Source organism: Barbus barbus (assembly GCF_936440315.1).
Source record: "Barbus barbus genome assembly, chromosome: 47".
Taxonomy (NCBI): domain Eukaryota; kingdom Metazoa; phylum Chordata; class Actinopteri; order Cypriniformes; family Cyprinidae; genus Barbus; species Barbus barbus.
Window position 1 is genome coordinate 937,429 of NC_136725.1, and position 27,465 is coordinate 964,893.

General features: G+C 37.5%; 1 protein-coding gene across 2 annotated transcripts; it reads left to right on the top strand.

Moving 5' to 3' along the window:
• Positions 1 to 723: 723 nt before the first annotated feature.
• On the top strand, positions 724 to 25,978 carry LOC306866130 (amyloid beta precursor protein binding family B member 1-like). 2 transcript variants are annotated; one of them, XM_079411159.1, is made up of 15 exons: positions 755 to 854; positions 2,147 to 2,254; positions 6,212 to 7,001; positions 9,873 to 10,063; positions 10,195 to 10,251; positions 10,329 to 10,402; positions 10,629 to 10,689; positions 10,763 to 10,909; positions 13,671 to 13,798; positions 17,433 to 17,547; positions 21,199 to 21,271; positions 21,470 to 21,550; positions 21,726 to 21,838; positions 21,950 to 22,126; positions 23,419 to 25,529. In XM_079411159.1, exons 2-15 carry the CDS (start codon positions 2,237 to 2,239, stop codon positions 23,581 to 23,583), a joined length of 2,190 nt encoding a protein of 729 aa, XP_079267285.1. In that variant the 5' UTR covers positions 755 to 854; positions 2,147 to 2,236; the 3' UTR covers positions 23,584 to 25,529. The 2 variants fall into 2 exon arrangements, with proteins under 2 accessions (XP_079267286.1, XP_079267285.1); XM_079411160.1 differs by lacking the exon at positions 2,147 to 2,254 and having other exon boundaries at positions 724 to 854; positions 23,419 to 25,978.
• Positions 25,979 to 27,465: the final 1,487 nt, after the last annotated feature.

A 27,465-nucleotide genomic window follows, 5' to 3' on the forward strand; every position in this document is an offset into this window, starting at 1 on the left:
TATGAAATAATGTGTGCTTGTGTGTAAAACAAAAACTTATATGCTTAATAATTTGTAATTGTATTGTTATGAGTAATTGTGGCTGGAATAATAATGTAGCTGTGAAAATAGTTGCCTGCTGAAATTGAAATATATATATAGATTTTCACGACTAGAAATACGCGGTGAGTTTGTGTTAACTATACACTAAAAGCATATGCGTCTGTTAAAGTTAACCTTTTCAAATAACAATCGCGGTCCTGGACAGTGCGTGACCTTACATATGCGGGCGAAATCGGATTTTCTCCAGTTATTGTTAAAAGAAACAAGCTAAACAGACTTCATAGCTAGCGTTAGCGAAGCGGTCAGGGGGTCTTTAGCCTCCAGCTAAGCTCCGCCCACAGAGAAACGTCACAATGTTTACTAACAGAAAGAGGGTCTATTGGTCAGAGTTAAGAGGAGCTGCTCCTGACCAGCAGAAGGTACCACAGTGACTGAGCTTGAGCTATGCAATATTGCTTTCAGAAACCAAAAGTGAAAATAAGTCAGAATTACTGAAATAAGCCTGGGTATTTTTTTATGAAACAGGCCCCTGGTGATATTGGCATTACATCCGATAAAATACAGACCTAACATAACCAATATCCGAGCGTAGGGGCGCCAGGACTGGGCTAAACGCAGCCCAAACAAGGGAGGAGTTTCGGACATTCGCGACCAATAAGGCAGCATCGCTCTACCTACGTCATTGTGACGTAGCGCGTTGCGTGGGCTAGCTATAGCAGCGTTAGCAGTGTAACGGTGTTGTAATATAGAGGCTGTCTGAGGATTAACACAAGATCGACGCAGATCCACATTGATGAGAGGGTTTATTAATGGTGAGTGAGGGTTTTATTAATGCTGAGTTTATATAGCGCGATGAATGTGATTGAGGGAACGACAGACATCTACTAACATACAGTCCTGCTTTCATCGCTTAATATAATAATAATAACGTTACAGGAGTAACGAACAAGGCCTGATTTATTTATTAAATCACTATTTGATCAAATACATCATAAATCCGCTTTATTTTGAATCCATTAAATGTCAGCTTTAAAAATGCTTTTAATTAGTCAGACGTTAATAAAGTAACAAATCAAATCGTGTTAGACCACTGTTTAAATCAAATACATTTGTTAAACCTAAATCTTTATTTTATTATTATTAGCTAGTTGGGTCACACTTTATATTAGGTGGCCTTAACTACTATGTACTTACATCAGAAAATAAGTACAATGTATTTATTGTGGTCATATTGTATTTTAAAACACTTTTGCTGCTATTGAGGTGGGATACGGGTAAGGTTAAGGACAGGTTTGGTGGTATGGGTAGGTTTAAGGGTGGGTTAAGGTGTAAGGGATGGGTCAACAGTGTAATTATAAATGTAACTACAGAAATTAATTACAGATGTAATTACAAATAGGTATTTTTAAAAATATAAGTACAATGTAAAAACATGTATGTACACAATAAGTGCATTGTATCAAATTATTAATTTCAATGTAAGTACACAGTAGTTAAGGCCACCTAAAATAAAGTGGGACCGCTAGTTGTAGCAGAAGTATCTAGCATTCATGAATCATGAATAAAGCCTGTTTGATTGATTAAATTAGCGTTTGATCGAATAGTCCTGTATCGGGGAACTTTATTATATCATGTATGTGGACCTTTTTGAATTATTTGACCTTTTGAATATCAGTCATGACATTCATTTGCCATTCATGTGGAATGAAATGCTTTTCTTTCACAATTAAACTCTACAGAGGAAGATCCCTTTTTATTTAGTTTTATTTCGTTTATTTATTTATTTTTCCTGGAATCTTTTATTTTTTCCTGATCAAATGCAAATTTATCAAAATGGTGTCAATTAAATGAATTAATAAAAGTTTTACATTGAATAAATACATTTATAAGAAAACATTTAACTTTTATTTTTGTCAAACAGGATGTTTCAGAACAAAACTGTGTAAACTTAAACATGGGTGAAAATATCTTGGTTGCTTTTTTATAGTAATATTATTACTTAGGAATGACATTTTAGTAGCAGTAGTAATATATTTTAGTCATAATTTCATCAAGTTCAGCCAGACTTATTTTGACCATTTATCAAGATCTTTAAATGTTTTAGTTTCAGTAGTTTTTCTGAAAAGAAAAGCTTGTGAAGTGACCCTCAGAGCAGCTCTGGAGATGAGAGAAGAACTCATGTGGTGAGACGCAGATGCTGAAAACACAGCAGGTGTCACACGTGTTTGTTTTGTAATAAATGAAACTATGCCACTCATTCACGCAGAAACGTACAGACTTATTAGCGACATACACTGACTGGCTGTTGTCACATGTGTGACCCTGGAGCACAAAACCAGTCATAAGGTCAATTTTTCAAAATTGAGATCTATACGTCATCTGAAGCTGAATAAATAATCTTTCCATTGATGTATGGTTTGTTATGATAGGACAATATTTGTCTGAGATACAACTATTTGAAAATCTGGAATCTGAGGGTGCAAAAAAATCTAAATATTGAGAAAATCTCCTTTAAAGTTGTTCAAATGTTCTTAGCAATGCATATTACTAATCAAAAATGAAGTATTAATATTTACGGTAGGACATTTACAGAATATCTTCATGGTACATGATCTTAATATCCTAATGATTTTTGGCATAAAAGAAAAATCAATAATTTTGACCCATACAATGTATTGTTGGTTATTGCTACAAATATACCCCAGCGACTTAAGACTGACTTTGTGCTCCAAGGTCACATTTATTTTTGCTTTGTGATAGGCTGTTAGACTAATACATATCGAGAAAAAATGTCCAGCGCTGGACAGAACTGCCCGTCGTTATCGCCATTAAAGTTTTTGGCAATGTCAATATGATATTATTTATTGTCCAGCTGTACATAAAACGGATGACTTCAATATCAATCTGTTTCTCACATAAAGCTGTCAAACGGCTTTGAAATATGAAGATAGATTCGTTGCGTAATTCCAAATAAATATTGTGATCCACAAATAAATGTAAAGAGATTTACAAAAATTAAACATTGGCAAATAATTAGAATGAGATCCACAAATAAATCTGAATCAAACATGAATTAGGCTAATTTCACAAATAAATAAAATGAGATTTACAAATAAAAAACACATTCACAAATATATTTTTATGTTACAAACACGACTTGGCATTAATTTGAGAATCGCATCCTGTGCATTTGTAGATTACTGCATGTAGGACTGGACAATTATTCAATATCAATATTGCAATATAATTTTTTCAATAAAGTTGATATGATTTTTAAATACATTTCCAATATTTCAGTATTCATTATAGGGCTGGGACGATAAAACGATGCATCACGATTCGTGGATTGATTCTGAGATTTTTTGAATGCATGGCGATTCTCACTGGAATCAATTCTGAGCTTAGTTTTTAGCAGCAGATGGTGCTCTAGGCTAGTTTTTAACCGCACAAATGCTCACAAAGAAGAGTGCTTGTGCATTCAGTGTTAAATGGTTAAATGTACTTGCACTTTGGCTTTTATGCTTTTAAGATGCGAGATTAATGTACACAGCCCACTGTGAACACTTGTAATTCGCTTCAACCTTTTCGAACTTTATTAATTATTATTTTAGGTTCAAGTGGTGCATGTGTAAGGAATTGGAAGCAAGCAGAGTACGGCTGTTTCTAAAGCATGCATTGCCATCTGCTCTTGGGACAATTTCAGAATCGATGCTGAATCATTTCTCCATTAGCAATGCATGATTTATTGTCACACACCCAATACATTACAATAGGGCTACAACAAATGATTATTTTGATAATCAATTGATCTAACAATTATTAGAATGATTACTCAACTAATCATTGATTTTTTTTTCACTGGTTAGTCAGTAAACTTTGATTATTCCACTTTTGCAATGAGTTAAAATATTGAGTTTTGTTAGTCATATAACTTGCCCTTATATTGTTTTTTTTATCCATAAGACGTTTTATTTTTGGATAAACTGATTTTTTCACAATAGGACTGGATGATTAATTGAAAAGAAATCAAAACCAAAATTCAGAGCGTCTAACTGATATAATTTCCCTGTGTCGGTTATTTCAGATTTTTAGTCCTGTTAATATTTTTCCTTTAAAAACACACTACTGCGTGTGTAGTCGGCGCTATACGGATGTGTATGACCAGTGTGATTGTGTCTCACACATCAGTGGTGCGTTAAAAGAATTTATACGACGGGGCCGTTGAATGCTTGAATCTGATTGGCTGACGAACATTCTACGGTGTGTAAATGCAGGGTGAACGTAGTTCCAGGCAGCTCTCGACCGCATTACAGTTCCGTATCACTTCGCCAAATGATTTCAGTTATTTCCAAGGTCCTTACAGCCTAAAACAGCAAAAGGACCAAAACCCACAACAAACGATAAGATAAAAAACGACCACAAAATATTTTGTGTTTTTGCCACACAATAATGTTCTATGTATGGAAAGCACATGCTCTATCTCTCCTGCTTTCTCTCCCTCACAGTTTGCACACACGGTAATATACGCACTAATGTTGTTAGCACTACTCTAATGATTTTATCAATAACATAGTTTAACAACTTAAAAACTACATGACTTCTTATAAGCGAGGTAACAACAATGGCACTGTTTGTGGTGAAAATGAACTCAAAGTTTTACTATTACTAGAGACATTGCTGCCGAACACTTGACAGATGCACAGAGATAATCTCTCTCTCTCAAAGAAAAAGAAACCTTTAATGAACTATGACGGCAAAATAAGTAAATAAAAGAATCATTCAGTAATCGAGGTGAAGTGTTCAATTTATCGAGGTTTTGATTTTAGATCATATTGCCAAGCCCTAACTCACAAACAGTCCTGAGCTAGATCAAGCTTTGATCTCTGCAAACCAAACTATCACTTTAATGATTTCCCCCCCCCACTAATTAAAATATTTTATCATTAGCTAGCTCCACACTGGAGAGCTGCTCTTTTTAACAGAAAATCAAGTTGTAATTCTAACTAAAAGCGACACTAACTCTGGTTTTTCATGTTTAAAGGGATAGTTCACCCAAAAATGAAAATTCTGTCATTAATTACTCACCCTCATGTCGTTCCAAACCCGTAAGACCTTCGTTCATCTTCGGAATACAACTTTTTTTTATGAAATCCGAGAGTACGCTGATGATCACCCACCATGATTTAAAACACTGTGTAAACATTGTATCATACTGAGGGCATTTATAAACGACTTCGTCTACGGCGTTTTGTGCTTCTATCAGCCTCAATGAAATGTAGCACTGCAAATTGTCATTGGAGATTCTTTAGTCCTCCTTTCCGTTCTTTCAATCGCTTGACGTATACGTCGAAATTCCATGTCCATTATTGTGAAACCCGTGAGACACAACAAAAACACAGCTCCGATCACAGCATCCTCATCCTCCTGTTGTTAACATTGTTCTTCTTTGTTTACGTTTTTGAACGCCGCGTACAAATGACGTCACTGTCGTCCGGCTTACGTAACTTCTTAGTACCCACTGTGGGTGAGAATGCAACCCTTTAAATGGTACTGGGAAATAGTTTGCGCAAAATCTTTACTTTAGTACTTTAGTACTGTACTTTTAGTTCTGGAACTAAAGCAGTGCGAAAGGCCCTCATGTCACCCTAGGGCACCATTTTGGAGAGTATCACGACGTATGCGCGTGCTCTCTTTATAAATGTAAACAAGTTGCAGTGCATGTGTGTTCAATGTCTGCTGCACCACATGCATGAGTTGCTTACATGCAGGAAAATCACGTGCATACATCGTGATACTCTCCAAAATCTGCATGCATTCGTGGATTTTGAAAATGTGATTGGCTATAGCGAGAACTACGGTCAGTGAAATGTGGCTGTTGTCTGATTGGCTTGAGTACAGTGGGTGGAGTCTACCTATTTGAGGATTTGTCAGCACGTCTTGATGCTAGAAATGTTTCAGGAGCCACGAATGCACAGAAAACCATTCACAAATGTGCAAGAAGCAATCCTTAGATGTCACTAGTAATATTGAAATGTAAAATTATTAACCCCAATTTGAATGGCCAGGATTATCATGTTTATGACAGTGAGTTTGTGTTTGTGTGTGAAAGTCTTATTTTTAATGCTGTTACCATATAAGTGTGACTTTTAAATGTGCATGTATGTTACAGCTCTGTGCCATGTCTGTGAAGAGCCCATCAGACCTGCTCAATGAAAACACGTACATCTCACCTTCCCTGACCCTTGACCACCTCTGCTTATCACATGAAAGAAAGTTGGGCCTGACAGAGACTCATGGGTCAAATCCTTTCTCTCTAAAGAGTCAACTTAATTACGGCAGCACAAACTCTCTCCAGGTTCTCAAAGGCATTATGGGAGGACTAGATGATGATGATGATGATGTATCCCTCCGGCACCAGGAAGATGAATGGAGCAGAAATCAGGAGAATGAGCACAGTCTTCCAGGCTCTGAGAGCAACGCCAAGTGGATGAAGGAAGATCAGAATCAAATATGCAAGTTAGCAGAGCAGCAGCAGCAAGACCAGAATCTCAACCTGCTTGAAAACAAGAATGAATCCACAGACAGAAACCCAAACCAGAACTCACAGCGGCGCCATGAAGAGAAGAACAAGACCCTGAAAGCGCTCTGCTCTGACCTGCACAGTTGGGCAGCTGATGAACCTCTTCTGATTTACTCTTCTAACACTCTGATGGAGAAGAATCAAGAAAACCAAGAGCAGACGAGAGACGAGGAAGTAGAAAGAGAGAAAGAGGAAGATTTAAATCCCAGTGGAGGCGAGATCACCGATTCGTCTGAGATTCAGAAGAAAGAAGGTGAAGGTGGCAGCAGAAATGCTTGTTTGCTGTTCAGTAAGAACGGCATTCCCAGCGACGAGGACTCCAGCTGCATGTCGCTGTCACAGGGAAGCACTGCAAGCAGCACCCCAGATGGAGAGCCAGGTAAGGTCACGCAACTTGGCAGGTGATTACAAAAAAAATTGCCAGACACTGTTTACACTGCATGTCCATCTTGAGTAAGCAGGAATAATTTGAAGTACGGATGCACGATATAAGATTTTTGCCAATATTAATTTTTGCAAATCATTTTGGCTGATAGCACAGGCTGATACCGATATTTCCTTTTGTTTTGAAATAACACAGAGTCTCTCCTGTGTAGAAATTATTGATAAATAATTTTTAACTTTGGTTAGTTTTGAGCAAAAACGTATTTGTTAGAACAAATGGACATTATTAATGTTCTTTTTTTAACGAGAGTGCATTGAAAGCTTTGAAAATAACTATTGATAATAAAATCAAGCTCTGCATTTTTTAAGATCACTTACCCCCATGTCGTTCCAAACCCGTAAAGGCTGGGACACACCAAGCTGACTTCAAAGAACTAGCGGTGACGAAAGCTGACGGTGTTGTTGCTTTGTGTCGGCAGTGTCTAGACTAAAAAAAACTGCGCTTGAACACACTGCAAAGACTACAGCCGACTTCAAACTAACACGTACATTCTGCGCATGCATGAGGAGTTAACTATCCATATCAGCAGCTATCAATGGTATATATTCATCATTCAAAAGGATAAACCAAAACAAAGATATACAAGATAAATGCAGATATATGAAACGTAAACAAAGCAGCGCTTGCCTACCATTTTGAATATCAGTAATGTTGATAACTTTAATCATTTTAAGCGGCTGATGTAAAGAAAACATTTGCGTTAGAATGATTGGGAAAGATCACTTAAACAGCCCTCTGTCTGTACCTCCTTCATTTTCGTGCTCGTTTTCATCACTTTCGCTGTAATTCTCGGGCACTGACTCGTTCGCTAAACTGAACATCCAATCAGAGTTCTCCCTCTCGCCGTCCTCGACGCCGATTCAACATGTTGAATCAGGCATAACGCTGTTCTGTGTCAGCCGCACCACACAGATACATTTTCTACGTTTAGTTACGCATTGATTTGAACGAAAACAGCTTATCCGCGTGCCGCGGCTGACAATTTAAAATGCATGATTTCGGTGTGATAGACATGATAATCAAAACCAAACATGTTATTTTTTTTTTTATTATTATTATTTTTTTATCAGAGTATCTGAGGAACGAACTGTAAAGGCACATCCCTATTCTAGAAAAGGGGGCGGGGAGCAGCAGCTTAATTGCATTTAAAGAGACATGCATGAAAACAGCCTTTATCTGCTTCCACTCAAAATAGGCATTTTCAAAATGATATAATAAATGGTGTGTGGGGTATTTTGAGCTGAAACTTCACAGACACATTCTGGGGACACCTGAGACTTATATTACAAACTGTAAAAAGGGCATAATAGGTCTCCTTTAAAGGGTTAATTCATCCAAAATTCTGTCATTACTCACCCTCATGTCGTTCCAAACCCGTAAGACCATCTTCGGAACACAAATTAAGATATTTTTGATAAAATATGAGCGCTATCTGATCCTCCACAGACATCAATACAACTGCAATGTTCCCAGGTCCAGAAACATAGCAAGTACATCGATAAAACAGTCCATGTGACATCAGTGGCTCAACCATCATTTTATGAAGCTTCCACCATTTTGGAGAGTATCTCAGAATGTAATCAGCGTAATCAGCGTTGTTTACGTTCAGCATGCGGGAGCTGTTTACTGAATGGCAGAAGATAGTAACTCGGGGAGAAGAATTGATGAATAAATTGTTATTATGGTTTTCTTTGCGCACTTTTTCTCGTAGCTTTGTAAAATGATGGTTGAGCCACTGATGTCACATGGACTGTTTTATCGATGTCCTTGCTATGTTTCTGGACCTGGGAACATTGCTGTTGCGTTGCTGTCTATGGAGAGTCTGAGAGCGTGCTTATTTGATTAAAAAATATCATAATTTGTGTTCCAAAGATGAACGAAGGTCTTACGGGTTTGGAATGGCATGAGGGTGAGTAATGACAGAATTTTCACTTTTGGGTGAACTAACCCTTTAAGCTTAAACTAACTTAATTTTGTTCAGTATTTCAAGATACTTTACAAAGGCATCTCAAGTAAATATCTTGATTTAGGAAGGTTTAGATTAAAAAAATACTGAGTTAGGTGTTTTTTTGTTTAGTTTTTTTTTTTGTGATCTGATCGGTCACATGACCACACTGCATTTGTAGTGTAAATGTGTCCCAATGACAGCAACAGTCTGTCTGCTCACCTGTTAATCACTGGATTTAAAATATTTGCCAGTGATGAATGTCTTTAAAAAAAAGTTTCTGGAAAGCCTCAAACAAGTCTTGCCACAATGTCTTCATTTTCACACTGGTATATTGTGTGCATTCAGATCAACTGTGCTATTAATGATTCCCTACAGATGTTAGGGAATCAAGTGTTCAGTTGGTCTGATAATTGTCTTGGATCCGAAATGCAGCTAGACCGATACCTTCACATTATTTAGTTCACTACATTAATATTATTACACCGCTAAGAAGCATGTTGTGTAACTGGATCATGACCTGCTGACTTTTGTGCTGCCCCTCTAATTTTGTGCTGTAAAACAGGGATCCACAAGTCTGGCTCATGAGACCCACTTTCCTGCAGAGTTTAGCTCTAACCCTAATCAAACACACCTGAGCATGCTAATCAATGTCTTCAGGATCATTGGAAAATCACAGGATAGTTTGATCAAGGTTGGAGCTAAACTCTGCAGGAAAGTGGATCTCGTGAGCCAGATTTGAGGATCCCTGCTGTAAAATAAAGGATAAGGTTTTCTGATGTGCACATGCTATGCTGACTGTGACTTACGGTGATTTTGATATGTTGATAAAGAATATCTCGTTTCATTTTTGTTTGTAGAGTCCTACTGGGATGGCAGTGCATTTGAAACGGACACGGACCTTCCCGCTGGTTGGATGCGAGTGCAGGACACATCAGGCACCTACTACTGGCACATTCCCACAGGTACCACGCAGTGGGAGCCACCTGGGCCCCTAGAGGAGAGACCAGCCAGCACGTCGCCTGCGGTCACACCTGCTGATGAGCCACAGGTGCACACACTCACTATACATCATCATAATAAACATCGCAACTTATCGAAAATTGTGTGCTGTTAATAATATTCCATCAAGTTGCCCAACATCAGCCTCATGTTTTTAAACATGAACATATTTGTATTTAGATTACATGGAGTGGTGTTTCTCATCCAAACACTTTCAGTGAGGAAGAGCACTGGCAGGTAGGTTCATAATGGAGTCACAGACCGTCTCATTCTGTTTATGTAAGTCCATATAATGCTTATTTATTGTTTAAAAGGAGGACGTGGCTTCTGATGAAAGTCTGAAGGAGTTTGAGGGAGCCACTCTACGTTATGCCTCCATCAATCTCAGGTATAAGATCAGTTAAACAACACAGACTTATGAAGCTGAGCGTTACACAGTATTATGTCATATGTACATGTACATTTTATTGCATTTATGCACACACTTTTTATCTAAAGTCACTTACGTTGCATTCAACTTAAGTTCTTAGTAATCGAGGCCATGATCTTGGCCTTGTTAGTGCCAGGCTCTATTGTTTGAGCTTCTCTCTGTGTCATCTTCCTGTTGTGTGCAGTTTTTCTCAGTCTGAGGAGGAAGAGGAACAGACTAATTTCAGCAGTTTTGAGGGGGCGGAGGTAAGCACACAGGTGACTGACCACATACACTGCATGAAGATGCTTGTTTTCTCAATGTTTGTGTTTTATGCAGTGCTTTGCAGTGCGTTCTCTGGGCTGGGTGGAGATATCAGAAGAGGAAATGGCTCCTGGCAGGAGTAGTGTTGCCGTTAATAACTGTATCCGACAGCTGTCCTACCAGAAACAGAATCTAGATGACACAGCTGGCATCTGGGGCGAGGTTTGTGCATATATGTGGAAATCTCTAGAATTTGAATGAATGAATGTACTTGAACAAAAAAATGTATCCTTTTTTTTGTTGTTTTCACAAAAAAAATATATGAAACAATTTCAGAACATAATTAAACATTGCTTAATTTTCTAAAATGTGAGATAAATGAAATAACTATCTTGAGCAAAAGAAACCGCAATGTAAGTCTAATGCTGTTCTTCAGAAAAATCCTCCAGGTCTTGCACGTTCTTTGGTTTTCCAGCATCTTCTGCATATTTGTCCCCTTGCCAACATTAACAGACCATCTTTTCACACCGAGGACAATTGAGGGCTCATACACAACTATTGCAAAAGCTGCAAAACATTCAATGATGCTCAATAAGGCAAAATGATGCACTAAGAGCTGGGGGTGTAAGAACAGTTATCGTTCACGTTTAAATTTGGGGATGGAAAAAGTCTCAGGTTACTTGCTTAACCCATGTTACGCAGGGAACGAGACGCTGTGTAGCGATGATTAGGGATGCGCAATATTGGAATTTTGCCTATATTTTTCAACTCATTTTTGGCCAGTAGCCAATGCCAATACCTATATAGTTCCTTTTTGTTTGGAAACAACACCTGTGTGGAAATTATAAGCAAATTATTTTTAATTTTGGTTAGTTTTTAACAAGAACTTATTTGTTAGAATTAAATAAACAATAATGAAGATCTTTCATAATGACAGTACATTGAAGCTTTGAAAATAACTATAAATAAACTATATATCAATCGCTGCATTTTTTTCAGAAAGATGCAGTAGTAACCTAGTAACCTTAACATTCTATTTTAAGATTTAACATTTGTAGATGGTCTAGAGCTATAAAAAATATACAAATCTTTTAGAGCTCATAATTTGTAAAAAAAATATAACATATTAATGAATAAATCAGTGTATATATAAAATTATTTAATTTACTAGTGTCATGTTTGATTGTTTTTTTGTTTTTATTCATGTAAGCTATAGCTTCTGACCTTTAAATCAAAACATGCTCATGTCTTTATGACATCAATTACTGCTTTATTTAATCAGAAATGCAGTCTAAATGTTATTTGTGTTTTTACTTTAATTTTATTAGAAGTAGGTCAACAGCGCCCCCAACGGAATTAAAACGCCTTACTGGACAGGCATTAGGAAACTCGGAGCTATTACTGTTTACTCTATCATACCCCGAACGCATCATGCTGTATGTGCATGCTCAGTTTAAATGCAGCGATCCAAAACAGTGAATCTAATAACCATTCTGGCAAAACTTTTCTTCAAGAATGAGCCACACTTCTGACGAGATCTAATCGCTAGCACACCCTGAGTACATGTGAGTTAATGTATTCCTCTTATCAGCAAGACGTATCGGCATAATTTTTCATGTCAGGCCGATGCCGATATTTACATTTAAAGCCATTGTCGGCCGATTCCGATAATATCATGCATCCCTAGTGATGATGCAATGGGAATGCCCCAGAAAACATGGGCCAGATGAACCATTTCAGAGCTAAATGAAACGCTTCTGAAGGAAGGAAATTGTTCCTAGTTCACTAGTATTAGAGTAAGTGATGCTGCATCGCCGAGGCAGTGCCCACACCATCAGCCAATGAATGAGCTTCAGAACAATCTCACACCCAAGGGGCGTTCCCATTGCATCATCGCTACACAGTGTTGAGTTAAGTTATGAAAGATAAACAAGAATTACAACATGGCCTTAATGTAATAAGAAATTTCTAAATCTTGTGATTTAATTAAATAAATGTGAACATTGCACACACAACCATCGTGAGGGCAGTGCAAAGCCCCCAAACTCCCCCCACCCCAGAAACTGAACAGAGCCAACGTTTTGTGTGACGGCTCTGGCTAGATGTGTAAAGTCACCATGAAATCAAAATTAACAGTTTTGAATTTTTTAATGGAATATTTTTATCATAATATTTTTTTTATTATAAATGATTTATGTGTGCATCACGACAATTCAATTTCTGTTGCATGCCGACTGTAAAAGTAAAAATGCTGTATTTTAAAAGTCATATAGTAAAAGACTTTTACTGTATATAGTAAAAGTCCTGCATTATGATTAAAATCTACTTTTCTGGGTATTCTTGGCATGTAGGTTACACAATAAACTGTCTAACATACAAGAGCAACAAAGCAAAATCAAGAATATTAACGCTTTCAGTATACATACATTTTACTAGTATTGGCATAGTCTGTTTATTACCCTTATTTAAATACATTATTATCATAGCAGCAAAATCCAGTATCTGCCTTTTAATCTGTATATATTGACAGTTTCGATACGTATGTATATAATTAATAAAATGTTTTAAGTATTTTAAAAGCCCTCTTTGTATCATTTTATTTGTGCAGCTCTTAAAAAGGGTCTTAAAGTCTTAAATATGTTTAAAAAAATCTGCAAGTACCTTGGATTAGGCGTATTACTGTTATTATAGTTATTTTTGCGGGAAATTCAAATGATTTACAGTATGCATTACATAGCCATGTGTAATGTCTGTTTGTGGATAATCCCGTGAATTAAATCCTTTACAAATGAAGTGTTTCATCTTTCATTGGCTAATTTACTTCAGATTTGATGGAGACAAACCAAAAGATCAGTTTATTCAATCAAACAAGATGGAAATTTATGACGTTACATGTTTTGACTGATTTTGACATTAAGTTTAGGATTTCAAGGAGAGGTAAAAGCACGTCACTTAGTATGCCTTTGTTTGTGTTGCTGTGCAGGGGAAGGAAATGCTTCTGGTGCTGGAGAACGAGACTCTGAACCTGATCGAGCCTCACGGTCGAACGCTGCTGCACTCTCAGCCCATCATCAGCATTCGTGTGTGGGGAGTTGGACGTGATGATGGCAGGTAAGTCTGTGAGCAGCTCAGCCAGCATAATAAGTGATCTTTAAAGGTTAAAGAGACACTGAATCTGAATCTTTTGCCTCATTTTTGCTTTGGAATCAGAGATTAATAGCATGTGCATGACCACAGACTGACGGATGCACAATGTCACAGGAAATAAATTTGCTTTTTATGTTGTTTCATCAATTTTGAAGCTGCTTATTTTTAAATAATTTAGATTTTGCTGAATTATTATGTTGTTTTTTTGTTCTGTCTGTCCTGCTGCATCCTGGATCCCAGGGAGAGGTAGTGTGTTACTGTATTGTTTTGTTTGTTAGCTTTTGTGTACTTGTTACAATACCAAGCGTAATGCACCCAAAAATTAAATTTCATAATTTTCATACCCACATTTCGATTAGACTTTCCTCTAACACAAAAGGAAAATTTTGGAGGAATGTTTCTGTCACTTTTTTACATTCAACAACTGTTCATACATGCACACCACAACTGTTAAGCTTCTAAAACAATGTAAATGTATCATGCACTATATTCTCTTTCTTCTGAATGCATGTGATGGCTTTGTGTGGGGAGCAGAAGTTATTCACTGAAAATCCTCCCCTCTAGTGCAGCTCTCAAATGTTATTTTCTATTCTGCATGTCTAAACTGAATTAGTTTGAGAGCTTCAGAAAAAATATAACATGACTTGGATAATATAACATGAGTCTTTTGGACTAGTTTGGTACTTAATTTTGTTATTTATTTATTGGAACTTGACAATTGTGGTGACTGTGAACTACTGTTGTCTGGAAAAGATCTGTGTAAAGATTCAAAGTGTCACTAGATGACATTGTGCGTTCATTAGCATATTCATGACATCATTGTATTGTATTTGTATTCTGCGTATTGTCAGCCCTTTACATCTCTCTGCTTCTTTTCTACTCTGTGCATAACATACTGTTAGTATGATATAGTGACTGAATCGTGGTCCATTAAGTCTAAATGTTAACCAGCAGTCACTTCCAGGTCATTTATAAGTTGCTGCTCTGTACTGCTAAAATACAGATTTGTTGTTTTTTTTTCTGACAAAATTACCATACACATGTAAAAGACAGTGGTAGATGTAAAATCAGCAGTGCAGAGCACATCAGACTATTTATTTAATTAAATCACTTTCTTTTGTCATCTGGTAATCACACTAAGCCATATTGTAATTTCTATTGTATGTGTATTAATTTTCCAACTCTAGTTGACAAACTAATAATTATTTAAATATATTAACTTGTAGAAGTATTTCACTATTTTTATATAACAATATATTTACTGTGAAAAATATGAGTAATGTCAAATTCACTTAGAGGTATTTGTCTTACTCCACATTTTTGGAATAATTTCCCAAAATCCTACAAACGGGAATTGTGCAAACACAAGATGTTCCCTTTCATAGGTTTACTTCGGCACTGCATCAGCAGCAGATGCTAACAAACCCTTGGATTTGATGATAGTCTGAAGCCTGTATAGAATCATGCCTATTTATTGGCAGTTATACGACGGGGCCGTTGAATGCTTGAATCTGATTGGCTGACGAACATTCTACGGTGTGTAATTATTTTCAGGGAAATGCACGGCGAAAGTAGTTCCAGGCAGCTCTCGACCACATTACAGTTCCGTATCACTTCGCCAAATGATTTCAGTTATTTCAAAAGGTCTTAAAACAGCAATACAACCACAACCCACAACGACACTAGCCAAATACATAAATATAGTAAGCAATGGGATAAAATCTACAGATCATTTCCATGTTTTGCCACAAAATTACGTTTTATGTACGTAAAACACATACTCTATTTCTCCCGCTCTCTCTCCCTTACAGACACACATAGTTTACACATGAAAACATACGCGCTAATGTTGTTAGCACTGCTCTGACGACTTTGTCAGTAAATAGTTTAGCAACTTAAAAGTACATGACATTTCTCACAAGCGAAGCGAGGTAACAACAGCACTGTTCGTGAGGAAAATGAACTTAAAGTTTCACTATTAGGGACGCTACTGCCAAACACTGATGAGAGACCGACTCGGAGAGGTAGGCTAATTAGCAACAGAGTATAGCAAAGCAATTTGGAATTAGCAACGGAGGCAATGGAATAATGGACTTGTTGAATTATTAGAAAAATAATGCACGCATGTAATGCATCATCACCTCAGGTGTGCATTATTTTTCTAATAATTCAACAGTCCGTAGTCAATTATTCCTTACATAATACTAGCACCACCCACTGAGGCATTGCTTCACTGACACCTCATAATGAAGAGCTTGTGTTGATTTCTCTTCAGGAAGATAATTCATCTGTCAGTGGATGCAGCATTATATTTCTGAGTACGGATTTTGGGAGTTTTCTTGTGTATAGTGGTTCACATTGAGAGGTCCTCGCTTCATAGAGTGGATATGTTGGGATTTGTGCCCAAGTTCAGAAGCTCTCAAAGCGTTAATCTTTTGGATGCAATGATGTCCGTCCAGCCAGAGACTCAGTTCAAGTTGTTTGAGCGTGTTCTTACGACTGTAGTGCACAGTCACTCCGGGGGCCACGGTCGTTCTTCCAGGATCATAAAAAGTGCTTCATAAAGTTCATAAATCCATTATACAAAGTGCTCCACACTGCTCCGGGGGGTTAATAAAGGCGACCTGAAGTGAATCCATGCATTTGTGTAAGAATAATATCCATACTCGCAAATGGAGAGTGGCGTTCCAGCAGATGGTGTAGGAGGTAGGCGTATTTTATTATAATCCTGACCACTCTTCACTGCCATTATAAAACTTGGAAGAGCAAGATATTTTTTCATACTATTCTATGCAGTGATAAAGACTGTCGATTAGCATAGCATTATAAATATACTTTATTATAATGAAAATTGCCGAGAAGGGTTGAAGAACTCCTATACTGCCGTAGGTGTGTTTTGTTAGTCACTTTGAATAAATGAAAGCAGTTCAATCTTCTGTTTATTCAGCTACAGTGATAGGGATTTCCTGGAACGATTTGCATTATCTTTCTTCTGTGGGGCATATTTGGAGTTTCAGCACAAGACCGACCTCTGGCCTTCGGATGGAGCAGTATTTACTACTGATCACAAAACCGACAAGCTGCGCTTGAAAAAATTTGCCCCTATATTGGCCTGAGGAGTATCGTTGGAAGATATTTGTGTGGTGGTATTGTGTCAGCTACTGATGCAGGGTCAAAGTATACCTTTGAAAGGGAATGTCATGGTTACATATGTAAACTTGGTTCCCTGAATCAAGAACAAAATGCTGTGTAGCTGGCCGTACTCCATATCTGTTTGGGTTCCTTTGTATGAAATCAGTCAATGAAATAGAGTCCACATTCTTAAGAGGCGTCAGAGAAGCAATGCCTCAGTGAGCGGAGTTAGCACTATCTGCCAATAAAATGGTGTGACTCTTTATGGGCTCAGTCGTCACACCAGAGTGTGTTCCCATAGCATCAGCCATAATGTGGCATTTCGATTCTTTTTCAGGGAACCAAGGTTTCACACACATCCGAGATGTTTGTTACTGTGCATGCATACGTTTATGGGTGTGTGGATAAATTGAAGTGATGTGACGACATGCATATGTTTATGTTTGTCTCTTGTCTCTTACAACAGGGACTTTGCATATGTGGCACGAGACAATTTGACTCACGTGCTCAAGTGTCATGTATTTCGGTGTGACACCCCTGCAAAGAACATCGCCACAAGCCTGCATGACATCTGCTCAAAGGTGAGGACATCATAGCTGCTGGCTAAAATACTCATATTCTTGATTAAATATCAAAGACATTGTGCACTCTGCTGTAGTGTCCAAAATAGCAATGTGTCGAGTGTTTAAAGGGATAGTTCAAAAAGTTCTGCTGTCATTTACTCACCCTCCACTTAATCCAAACCTGTATGCTTCTTTTTTCAAAATGTTAAAATATTTTGAGAGGTTATGATGCCAAACAGTTGATTGTAGCCATTGAATTTCCTTGTATTTTTTTCCATTTTTTGTAAGTCATTGGCTACTGTCAACTGTTTGGTTACCAATATTCATCAAAATATCTTGTTTTGTGCTCAACAGAAGACACTTAGGTTACACTTTAATTTAATTTAATAGTTGCAAAGTTACTTACTGTTAGTAGAATGTCTAAAGTGGACTAGTAAAAAAAAAAAAAGTTACCGAAACATGTTTAGAACAACTTAGAGGGTAACTAGAGAGTAAATGACAGAATTTAAATTTTTGGGAGAAGTTGATAACTGGATTCAAAATGAGGAGAATAATAGTATGTGATGTACCTGACAAACTAACATATACAAAAATGAGATGTGAAATAAATATGGGTACTAGTGTTGTCAAAAGTACCGACTTTGGTACCAGTGGTAAACACCGCTGATTGGCCATATTGTTCACGTGCTCAACAGATATGACTGTGATTGGCTACGATCATCGCTTCACGCTCTTTACCGAGCACTCACACAGAAGCACATGGGTGCATTTGAAAACCGTGTCTATCAGCGGATCCCTAATATGTCTGCACATAGACGGATCCGCGCTGATATTCACGGCTTTTAAACACTCCTATGTGCTTCTGTGTGAGTGCTCCGCTTATTGTCTTCAAAACATCTTTGTCGTTTGGTTTCTGTGTCGACCTGCGCTAATCAGGCAGTGGCTCAACAGGCATTGATGTAGAATCTGTGGGCGGGGCTAAACAGGCAGCGATATAGAAGCAGGCATTGATCTTCTGCGGAGGCGGTGCTTATCCACATTATTACATCATAGTCATACATTCCAGAAGCTGTCCGTTTGCTAGACTGGCTTCAATATAAGTTTTTAGACTAATGAGAACGTTTTGAGTTCTGAAACTTACAGGATGTTTTTATAGCACAGTGACCTCTTATATGTCAAAAGATCAAGGGAATTTTGATTTCTCAATTCATGACCCCTTTAAAGCTATAGCTGACAAGATCCCACCTCTTGACCATTCTGCAAGTTCTGCAGAATGGTCTTTTGATTTTAACAACATGATATTAAATATTGACATTACCTAAGATTAATGAATGCTTAGAGGAATTTTTCATTGGCAGTTTAACTAATGAATTAACTAATATCAATTAATAGAGCCTTAATGTTATAATTGAAAATAAATAGCCTATTAAGTCTAAATATTTAAGTACTTGCCACTGTGATGAACACCACTGCAAATACAAAAATCTGAATGGCTATTTAAACCATTTAAATACATTTTAGAAAGTAGCGCAGCTGCTTTATTTCTGGGGTTTCTGGGGTAGCGGCTGCATTTCTGCTGTTCGGCACCATCTGCTGTCAGAGAGTGAATGTGGCTTTCATTCAGCGCATCTCCTTCACGTTCCGCCGTGCGCTTCTCATCCGTGCTTGTTTACATGGAAAAATATTCTTAATGCATTCAAAAAAATCGTAATAATAAATATCGTAATAAATATTTATTCACGGTATTTTGAAGTGCCCAAGATAACAATATCGTGCATTTTCATTACCGTGATACATCGCATTACCGCATGCACATGTCTATCTGGGTATAGGGTAATTGCAGTGCTCATCACAATGCACCTTACACCCAACAGTTTAGGATGGGTCATGAAAAAGATCTTTGAGCATGCAGAAGTACCACCTCCTGTTAACATTTTCAAAGAATGCTGGTACTTACTATAAGTTTCGGAGTATAGCACCCTCCAAAACCTGGCTAAATCAGAATTGTTTTTGACTCAAGTGCACGGTTCAGTGGTTTGTCGTTGAATGATGTTCTCCTTTGTGGTCCAGACCTCAATAATAGCTTGTGGTTCTCATGTGCTTCAGACCTGAGCCAAATGCAATGATGACAGACATCCATCAGATGTTTCACAGTTTCCTTGTGTTTGTAGAGAGACACTTATGTTGACGATGGTCTCAGGAGGGAGGAGCAGAAAATGGCTGAAGTTACTGCAATAGTTAATCACTAGCTTGTCTTCAGGTACAGAGCAACCTCTAATGCTCACTCTTGCCACGCTCCTTATGCATAAGGTTGGTGCACATACTGTACCTCTGAACAGTGATCACTACAGACACCAGTGCCATCAAGTCCAGCATCTGGCAAACAAAATGTATTATTGGTGCATCCCCTCATTTTTATATGCTAAATATGAGAGGTGCTGAAATCGCGTTTGGTCCCGTACTGTATCGCGTATCTTGTCAGTGTGTGCACTTGCTTGGCCATTTGTAGTTGATAAACAGGAAAGTGGGTCCAGCTGAATTGAAATGGTGATTTGTTGGATTGGTATAAATAAGGTTATTATACCGCGGCAGTCGTCGTGTGAAGACGACGAGTGAAGACCGAAGAGTGTAAAGACCATCAACTCTACCGTGCGACTCCACCGGGCAGGGACACCGGCAAGGGATAGAAGTATCGACTTTTTATTGTAGTTTATTAATTTATGTTTTTATTATTGAAATGTTGTTATATGCATGTCAATTTTATTTAATTTCTTTATTTTCTTAAATATGTGGGTAGATAGTATTTATAGAGTTGTAACTTTTTAGTTTTAGTTACTTTTTCTTATTTGTAAGTCGCTTTGGACAAAAGCGTCTGCTAAATGACAAAAGTAAAGTAAGTAAATAATTGATAAAACCCATATTAAATGTTTTTCTAGTCATTTATTTTTACTGTCTGTATACACAAGTATCAGTATTTCTATTTGTAGTTAACACCAGTGTTGGGGAAAGTTACTTTTAAAAGTAATGCATTGCAATAGTGCGTTACTCCCTAAAAAAGTAACTAATTGTGTTACTTTTTATGGAAAGTAATACGTTACTTTTGTGTTACTTTTTAAATATGAGCTGGGCTTGATTTGTTTGTTTTTAATATAAGAAGTTCTATTTATAGCAAATGTAAAAACCCTTACACAGCAAAAAGTAAATTCACGTCTGTACAGTAGAACACAGAGAAGAAGGTTCAACACTTCAGCAAATTTTCTTGCTTATTATGGTTGAACTGGATCATCAAAGGTCAGCAGCAAAGTCATTGGTTAATAAAATGGGATTAGATACATTTGTTTTATTTAACATATTTAATTATTGCAGGTTTGCATTTCACTGTTTTAATTAATTTTGATGAATACTAAATCAGTTTTTTTATTTTTTTGCACATTCACATTTAGTGTATAGAAATTTTTGGAAAAGTAACTCTTTTCTTCTTGAAAATTAAAAAGTAATGTGTTACTTGAAAAAAGTAATCTGATCTCGCGTTACTTCTGGTTAACACCTGTGTCTCTTACTTTTTAGATCAGTTTGGGTCAACCAGGTAGCCAGATAGGCAACGCAACTGCTAATGCAACTATGTCCATGTGTTTTGTTTTATATTGTTTTGTCTGTGTATTTCCCTAGATAATGGCCCAGAGGAAGTCATCCAGCAGACTGAACACTGACCCCTCAAGACTTAGGGACATCCCTTTCCAGGGTAACTTATGACATGAATTTAGCTTTTGTTTGTGGACGGTCTGCAGAACAGTATGTAACTGTTGACAGTGTTGGGCTTGACTACACGTTTTTTTAATGTGTGCATCAGATATTTCTCTCTCACCTTCTCAAGTGAGTACTGTAATGGATAATAATGAAATTATACCATTATGACTGAATCAGATCTTTCTTCCTTCAGAGTTCCCAGCTCCCAAGAATGAGCTGGTCCAGCGCTTCCAGGTGCGGTACTTGGGTCGTGTGCTGGTGGCAAAGCCAGTTGGTAGGAAGTCCTCTTTACCTGCTATTACTTACCATTGTACACAAAGTACAAGTTTTACCTGCATTTTCCCCATATTTGTTACCTGTAAGCACTTAAAATAGCATGCATGTATATTAGCAATATAAATAGCTGCCTGAAATTGAAGTTGAGTCGTGTCGGTATCTGTCTCTTGAAGGCATGGATGTGATTAATGTAGCACTGGAGACGGCTCTTAAAAAAGACAAGGAGGATTGGACACCTGTGACTGTGAACGTGGCGTCCGCTACACTCACTATTCTCACTTCTGAGGTCAGGTTTCTATTTGTTGACGTTTTGCAATACTTGAGTATTATATGTAATGCTTTATCATAAAAAGTTGATTGGATAACCACACTAATATGTGTTGTCTCATTGTCTCAGGCAGAGGAAGTTCTTTCTGAATGTCGTGTGCGTTTCCTGTCATTTATGGGAGTCGGGAAGGATGTGCGCACGTTTGCGTTCATAATGGCTGAGGGACCTGGAGACTTTATCTGCCACATGTTCTGGTGTGATCCAAACGCAGCAAGTCTAAGTGAGGCCGTACAGGCCGCCTGTATGGTGAGTAAGGATGTGTTTGATCTAAATGATCAAGTTTTAGTCGTATAGCACAAATAAAAACAACAGTAGTTGACCATTGTGATGTACAAAAAGACAAAGGATAAAAATCTAAAAAAGAGAATAAAAAGACCACAAAGCAATCATAAAGGGAGTTTACATCAAGAACACCTATCAGAAAATTCTACTTTAAAAATCAAAAGCAACTGTAAGCCTGAGAGAAAAGGTACGTTTTGAGCTTATATTTAAATTCAGACTGTGGAGATTAATCTCAAGAATAAAGGGAGAGAGTTCCACAATCTTGTACCAACGATAGAAAAAGCTTGGTCACCCCTCGACTTGAGTCTCGGGGCCTCATTTCTAAAATGCTGAACAGAATCCATTCTAAATTTGATCTTACGATCATCTCTCAAAAACGCATGTACGCCTCTCAGATGTGAAATCTATGAATCGTAAATGATCTTGAACTTGCTCGCAACTGAATGGTTTCAGATCTCTGCCTTGTAAACGACTCCTAATTAATGTCATTAACACCAGTCATCTTCCAAATTCTTTCATTTAGAACGGCTAACATTTCCAAAAACCTGCAGTGCTCCGACAAGTGTGTGCGTCTGCGTCTGCTCAGACCCCGACGTGACGCTCTTTCCACAAAGACAGTTTTTACAAATACTACGATCAAATCTGAGCGACGCACTCTTTATAAATGAGGCCTTAGATCTCAGAACCATCAGCAATCTTTGTTGAGATGACCTTAATAATGGCAGAGCTCTATAAACAAAAAGCTCAATTTTGAAATCAATTCTGTAACAAATCGGCAGCCAGTGCAAAGAGTGTAATATTGTGTAATATTGTTTTCTATTACTTCCTGAAGAGCATGAACACTGTGCTTTTTAAGTCATTAATTGCTGGCCCCTCTGCTACAGCTCTCAAATCCCAATCGTGTATGCACTTTTTTTTTTTTTTTTTTTAAAGGTTAAAGTAATGCCAAACACTGTTGGTTGGTTGTTTGCTTCCTCTTTGCTCTCTACTGTACTAAATGCTAAAGGCAAAGAACACCAATGATAAATAGAAAAAACTAGCCATGACCTCCCCAATCTCTTCCACATGTGCAGTGAAGAATTCATTTATCTTGCAGTAAATACGGGAAGTCCCTCTCCCAAACGTAAAACATTTCTGTTGGTCTGACTGTTTTGCTAGTGTTTGGGGAGACTGTTTTAACAGTGTATATTAGTCTGATGACCCTAGTTCAAGCTGAAATGTGTTGCCGTTTCATTGCTGTATTCCATCATTCACAGCTGCGGTATCAGAAGTGTTTGGACGCTCGGCCTCCCAGCAGCGGCAGCTCTTGTCTGCCCGGCCCGCCTGCTGACTCTGTCGCCCGCAGGGTCGGATCCAGTGTGAAGAAGGGTGTTCAGAGTCTGCTGGGTAGCTTCAAGAGATCTGGATCTCAGACACCCTGAAAGGAAAACACTTCCACACATATGTTTTGTTCTGTGTGTGTTTGTGTGGTTCACACCACTGCGACTGTCCTCCTGCGGTTAGCGTGCAATAGGAACCAGAGGAGACACGTTACAGTGCCAGATATTCCATTGTTACGCATTACATCTTCATTTGCTGTGTTTGTTTACATTAGCAGATGTACTGTAGAAGTGATTTAGCACTACCGGGTATGAATGTGATTTACCTAGATTGGATTTTCAGTGTAATCGATGTTATGTGGACTACACTCTCTAATGACACTAAACATTACGCATGCTATCAAAAAACACTAAAATGAGCTTATATACTATGCAATGTGCTTTTTTGTTGTTGTTCTTCCTCTGGCTTTGCATTGTGACACATACTGTGCTAACTTTGACTGCTTTTCTTTTCTTCTGAAGAATTGATTACTCTTCCCCAAACTCAGCATAGATGCCGAACCGAGACTGAAATCAGTAGCAAACCCAGAGTATGCCGTTTACCCTAAAACGTCAAATCATCATTCACTCACTCTCATGTTCTAAACCTGCATACATTCCAAAATGACCTTCTGAAAAAAAGGTGCAGGTCCACATATATTCGACGTGCCTTGCTTACTGCAAGTCACAAAGCCTTTTAATTTCTTCCATTATCCTTGATGTTGTTTGTTAAAAATGAACTTAACTTATATTACACATCACTGTACATTTACCCACTCTGTCAGTTTGTGAACTTAATTAGACTATTTTATTAATTTGTAAAATAGCATTAACATATCCTAGTCTTCCAAAGTGTATTTGCTCATTAAGAAAGCCCCGCTTAAATTTTTTTTTAATTACTTTTATTTCTTTTACATTTTTGTGCGTGTTTATGTTGGATGGCTTTATTTTGATGAGAAAAAATATTTTTGATTATGATCAAAAACACAAACTTAACATCAGCATAGTGTGTTAAACAAACAATGTGGCATACGCTGATTCTCTAGAGGGTGCTCTGCGTTTGTTCCTGTGCAGTTTGTACATACTGCTTTGTCACTAAATGTTGTTTTTTTTGGTGCCTCTTTTAAATTGTATATTGAAGTCAACTGATTATCTGCACATATTTACACATTGGGGGGAAAATTCTTTGGAAATGTATCTTAAATGCTTTGCAACGATGGATGTCTTTGCTGTATATATATTTTTTTTCTCTTCTTTTTCAAATACAACTTTGTAACATATTGCCATGTCTTAAACTTTTAAGAATGTCAAATTCATAAATATCATGTTCTTCGATTACTCCAGTTAATGTACATGCTGAATTTAATACACTAATAGGGCAAGACAGCTTAATTTTTCATAAATTTTTCTGACCCATTTTCACGTCTAATTACAGCTGTGGTTAAAGGGGATTCTTGAATGCACTTTTTTTTTTCTTTTCTGTCTCGTGTTTCTGAATGCTTCTTCTTGCCCCCGTTTACTCTAATATTTTGTGTGTAGGTCTAGATAATGTAAAGTGATGCTTAAAATGCAGTGCCGTTGGTAACACTCTAGAAAACCTTTATTGAAGAATAAGCATTCATGTACATGTAAATATTCTGCATTACATCAAGAAATGGTAGCAAAGAAAATGTCCTTTTTTCAATGAAATACCATGAGAGTACTTTTTGTTTGTGTGCCAAAAAGCACAGCTATTAAAACACAAGCTTGAAATGTTACTTGCTTATGGAGAAATATTCACAGATTGGTAAAATGGTAGTTAAAAGTACATTTGCTTTTCAAAATGAGGCAATATTTTAGCTATGATATTCTGAAAATGTAAGGTTCACTCCTATAAACATTATCACTGATGTAGGATGTTTGTCATCACATTTTTAAGGAGGGTTGAGAAGTGATTTCCTAACATGTAAATTGGTTGTTCTATAGATGCATATAATGTGACTGGATGGAATAAAAAGTTGAAAATGCATTTAAGCTTTTTTTCATGAGTTGGAAAAAGTAACTTCAGCAACTGTTAAAGTATTTTGTGTTGGTCTGAATTATATTCAGTGCCTTCCTAAAGTATTGGAACAGTAAAGACAAAATTGCTCTGTTGGCTGTGAAGTCAAGACATTTACAAATGTGATTAAAAGATGAATATGAGACATCATCTTCATCCTGGTTTGTGTGTGTCATCATCGAATGCAGGATTCAGAATACAGAAGTAATGGATATAACTGATACGACACATTCCCTGCTTTTAATATCTGAAGAATTAATGCAACAGGACACAGCTGATCACTTAGAAAGACCTGTGAGGCAACTGCTCCAATACTTATGCTCACATCAGATAGAGGGATGAAACTCTTAAAGTGCTGTTCTTTTTATTTGGTAAAACATGTATGTGTTGAAACGCTAATAATAAAACATGACATTCTGCAGTTTTGTCTAATATTCATCTTTTAGTCATATTAACAGATTTCTTGACTCCACAGCCAACAGAGCAATTTTGTCTTTACTGTTCCAGTACTTATGGAGGGCACTGTATCTAGTACACAAACATGACGGTATTGTAATTGTAACCTTATAGTATAAGGCGGGAAGTCGTAATCCAAAGGTTGCGGGTTCGAGTCTCGGGCCGGCAGGGATTGTAGGTGGGGGGAGTGAATGTCCAGCGCTCTCTCCACCCTCAATACCACGACTGAGGTGCCCTTGAGCAAGACACCGAACCCCCAACTGCTCCCCGGGCGCCGCAGCATAAATGCTGCCCACTGCTCCGGGTGTGTGTTCACTACTGTGTGTGTGTGTGTTCACTGCTCTGGGTGTGTGTGTGTGTGTGTGTGTGTGTGTGTGTGTTCACTGCTCTGTGTGTGTGCACGGTGTGTATGTGTGTGTGTTCATTGCTGTGTGTGTTGTGTGTGTGTGTTCACTGCTGTGTGTGTGTTCACTGCTCTGTGTGTGTGCACGGTGTGTATGTGTGTGTGTTCATTGCTGTGTGTGTTGTGTGTGTGTGTTCACTGCTGTGTGTGTGTTCACTGCTCTGTGTATGTGCACGGTGTGTGTGTGTGTCCACTGCTGTGTGTGTGTGTGTGTGTGTGTGTGTTCACTGTTGTGTGTATGCACGTTGGATGGGTTAAATGCAGAGCACAAATTCCGAGTATGGGTCACCATACTTGACAGTGTCACTTCACAATTAACAACTTAAGTTCAAATACTATTTATTTTTGAATATTTTCAAGCTTTTAAATTAAATTCTACATGATAACATTTCTGTTTGTTGAAATATACATTTACACAATGGCTGTCATAACTTGTTTCATGACAGATGTACTGAAACACATTAAATAAGACATTAACATGTAAAGTAAAATATGAGTATATAGTCTATTTTCACAAAATGCTCTTCTCTAGACATTTCTCCTGTGAACTAACGAGCTGTGGACACTGATGACTTGCTGAGGTAAATGAAATGCTGCATGACATTTTGTTCACAAGCTGTTTTATTGACATCTTTCCAGTTGAAACACTGATTGAGCGATCACACGAGGCATGAGATGTTCGTTCATGTTTATTTTGTGGTAAATCTAGTAGTAAAGAGGAAGGGATGATTGCGCTGCTGTTTGGACTGAGATGTTTAGACAACAATCTGTCACGCCACATCAAAATTATATTTATTGTTTGAATTTTCTGAAAAATAATGGACAATTTGAAGGATGAGACTTTGTTTCTCATCAAAATTAGCAATATATAAAACTGTTAGCTGTGGAGCACAACACGGATACTTTCTTACAAGGGTAAATGAAGAACTGGGGCTGGTGGCAGACTGGTCATAACTTGTTATATTCAGTTATGAAAAGGTAGACTGATCTTATTTGTATTGGAAAAGACTGATAACCACTTGGGAACTGCTAGTAAGTTTTATTTTCT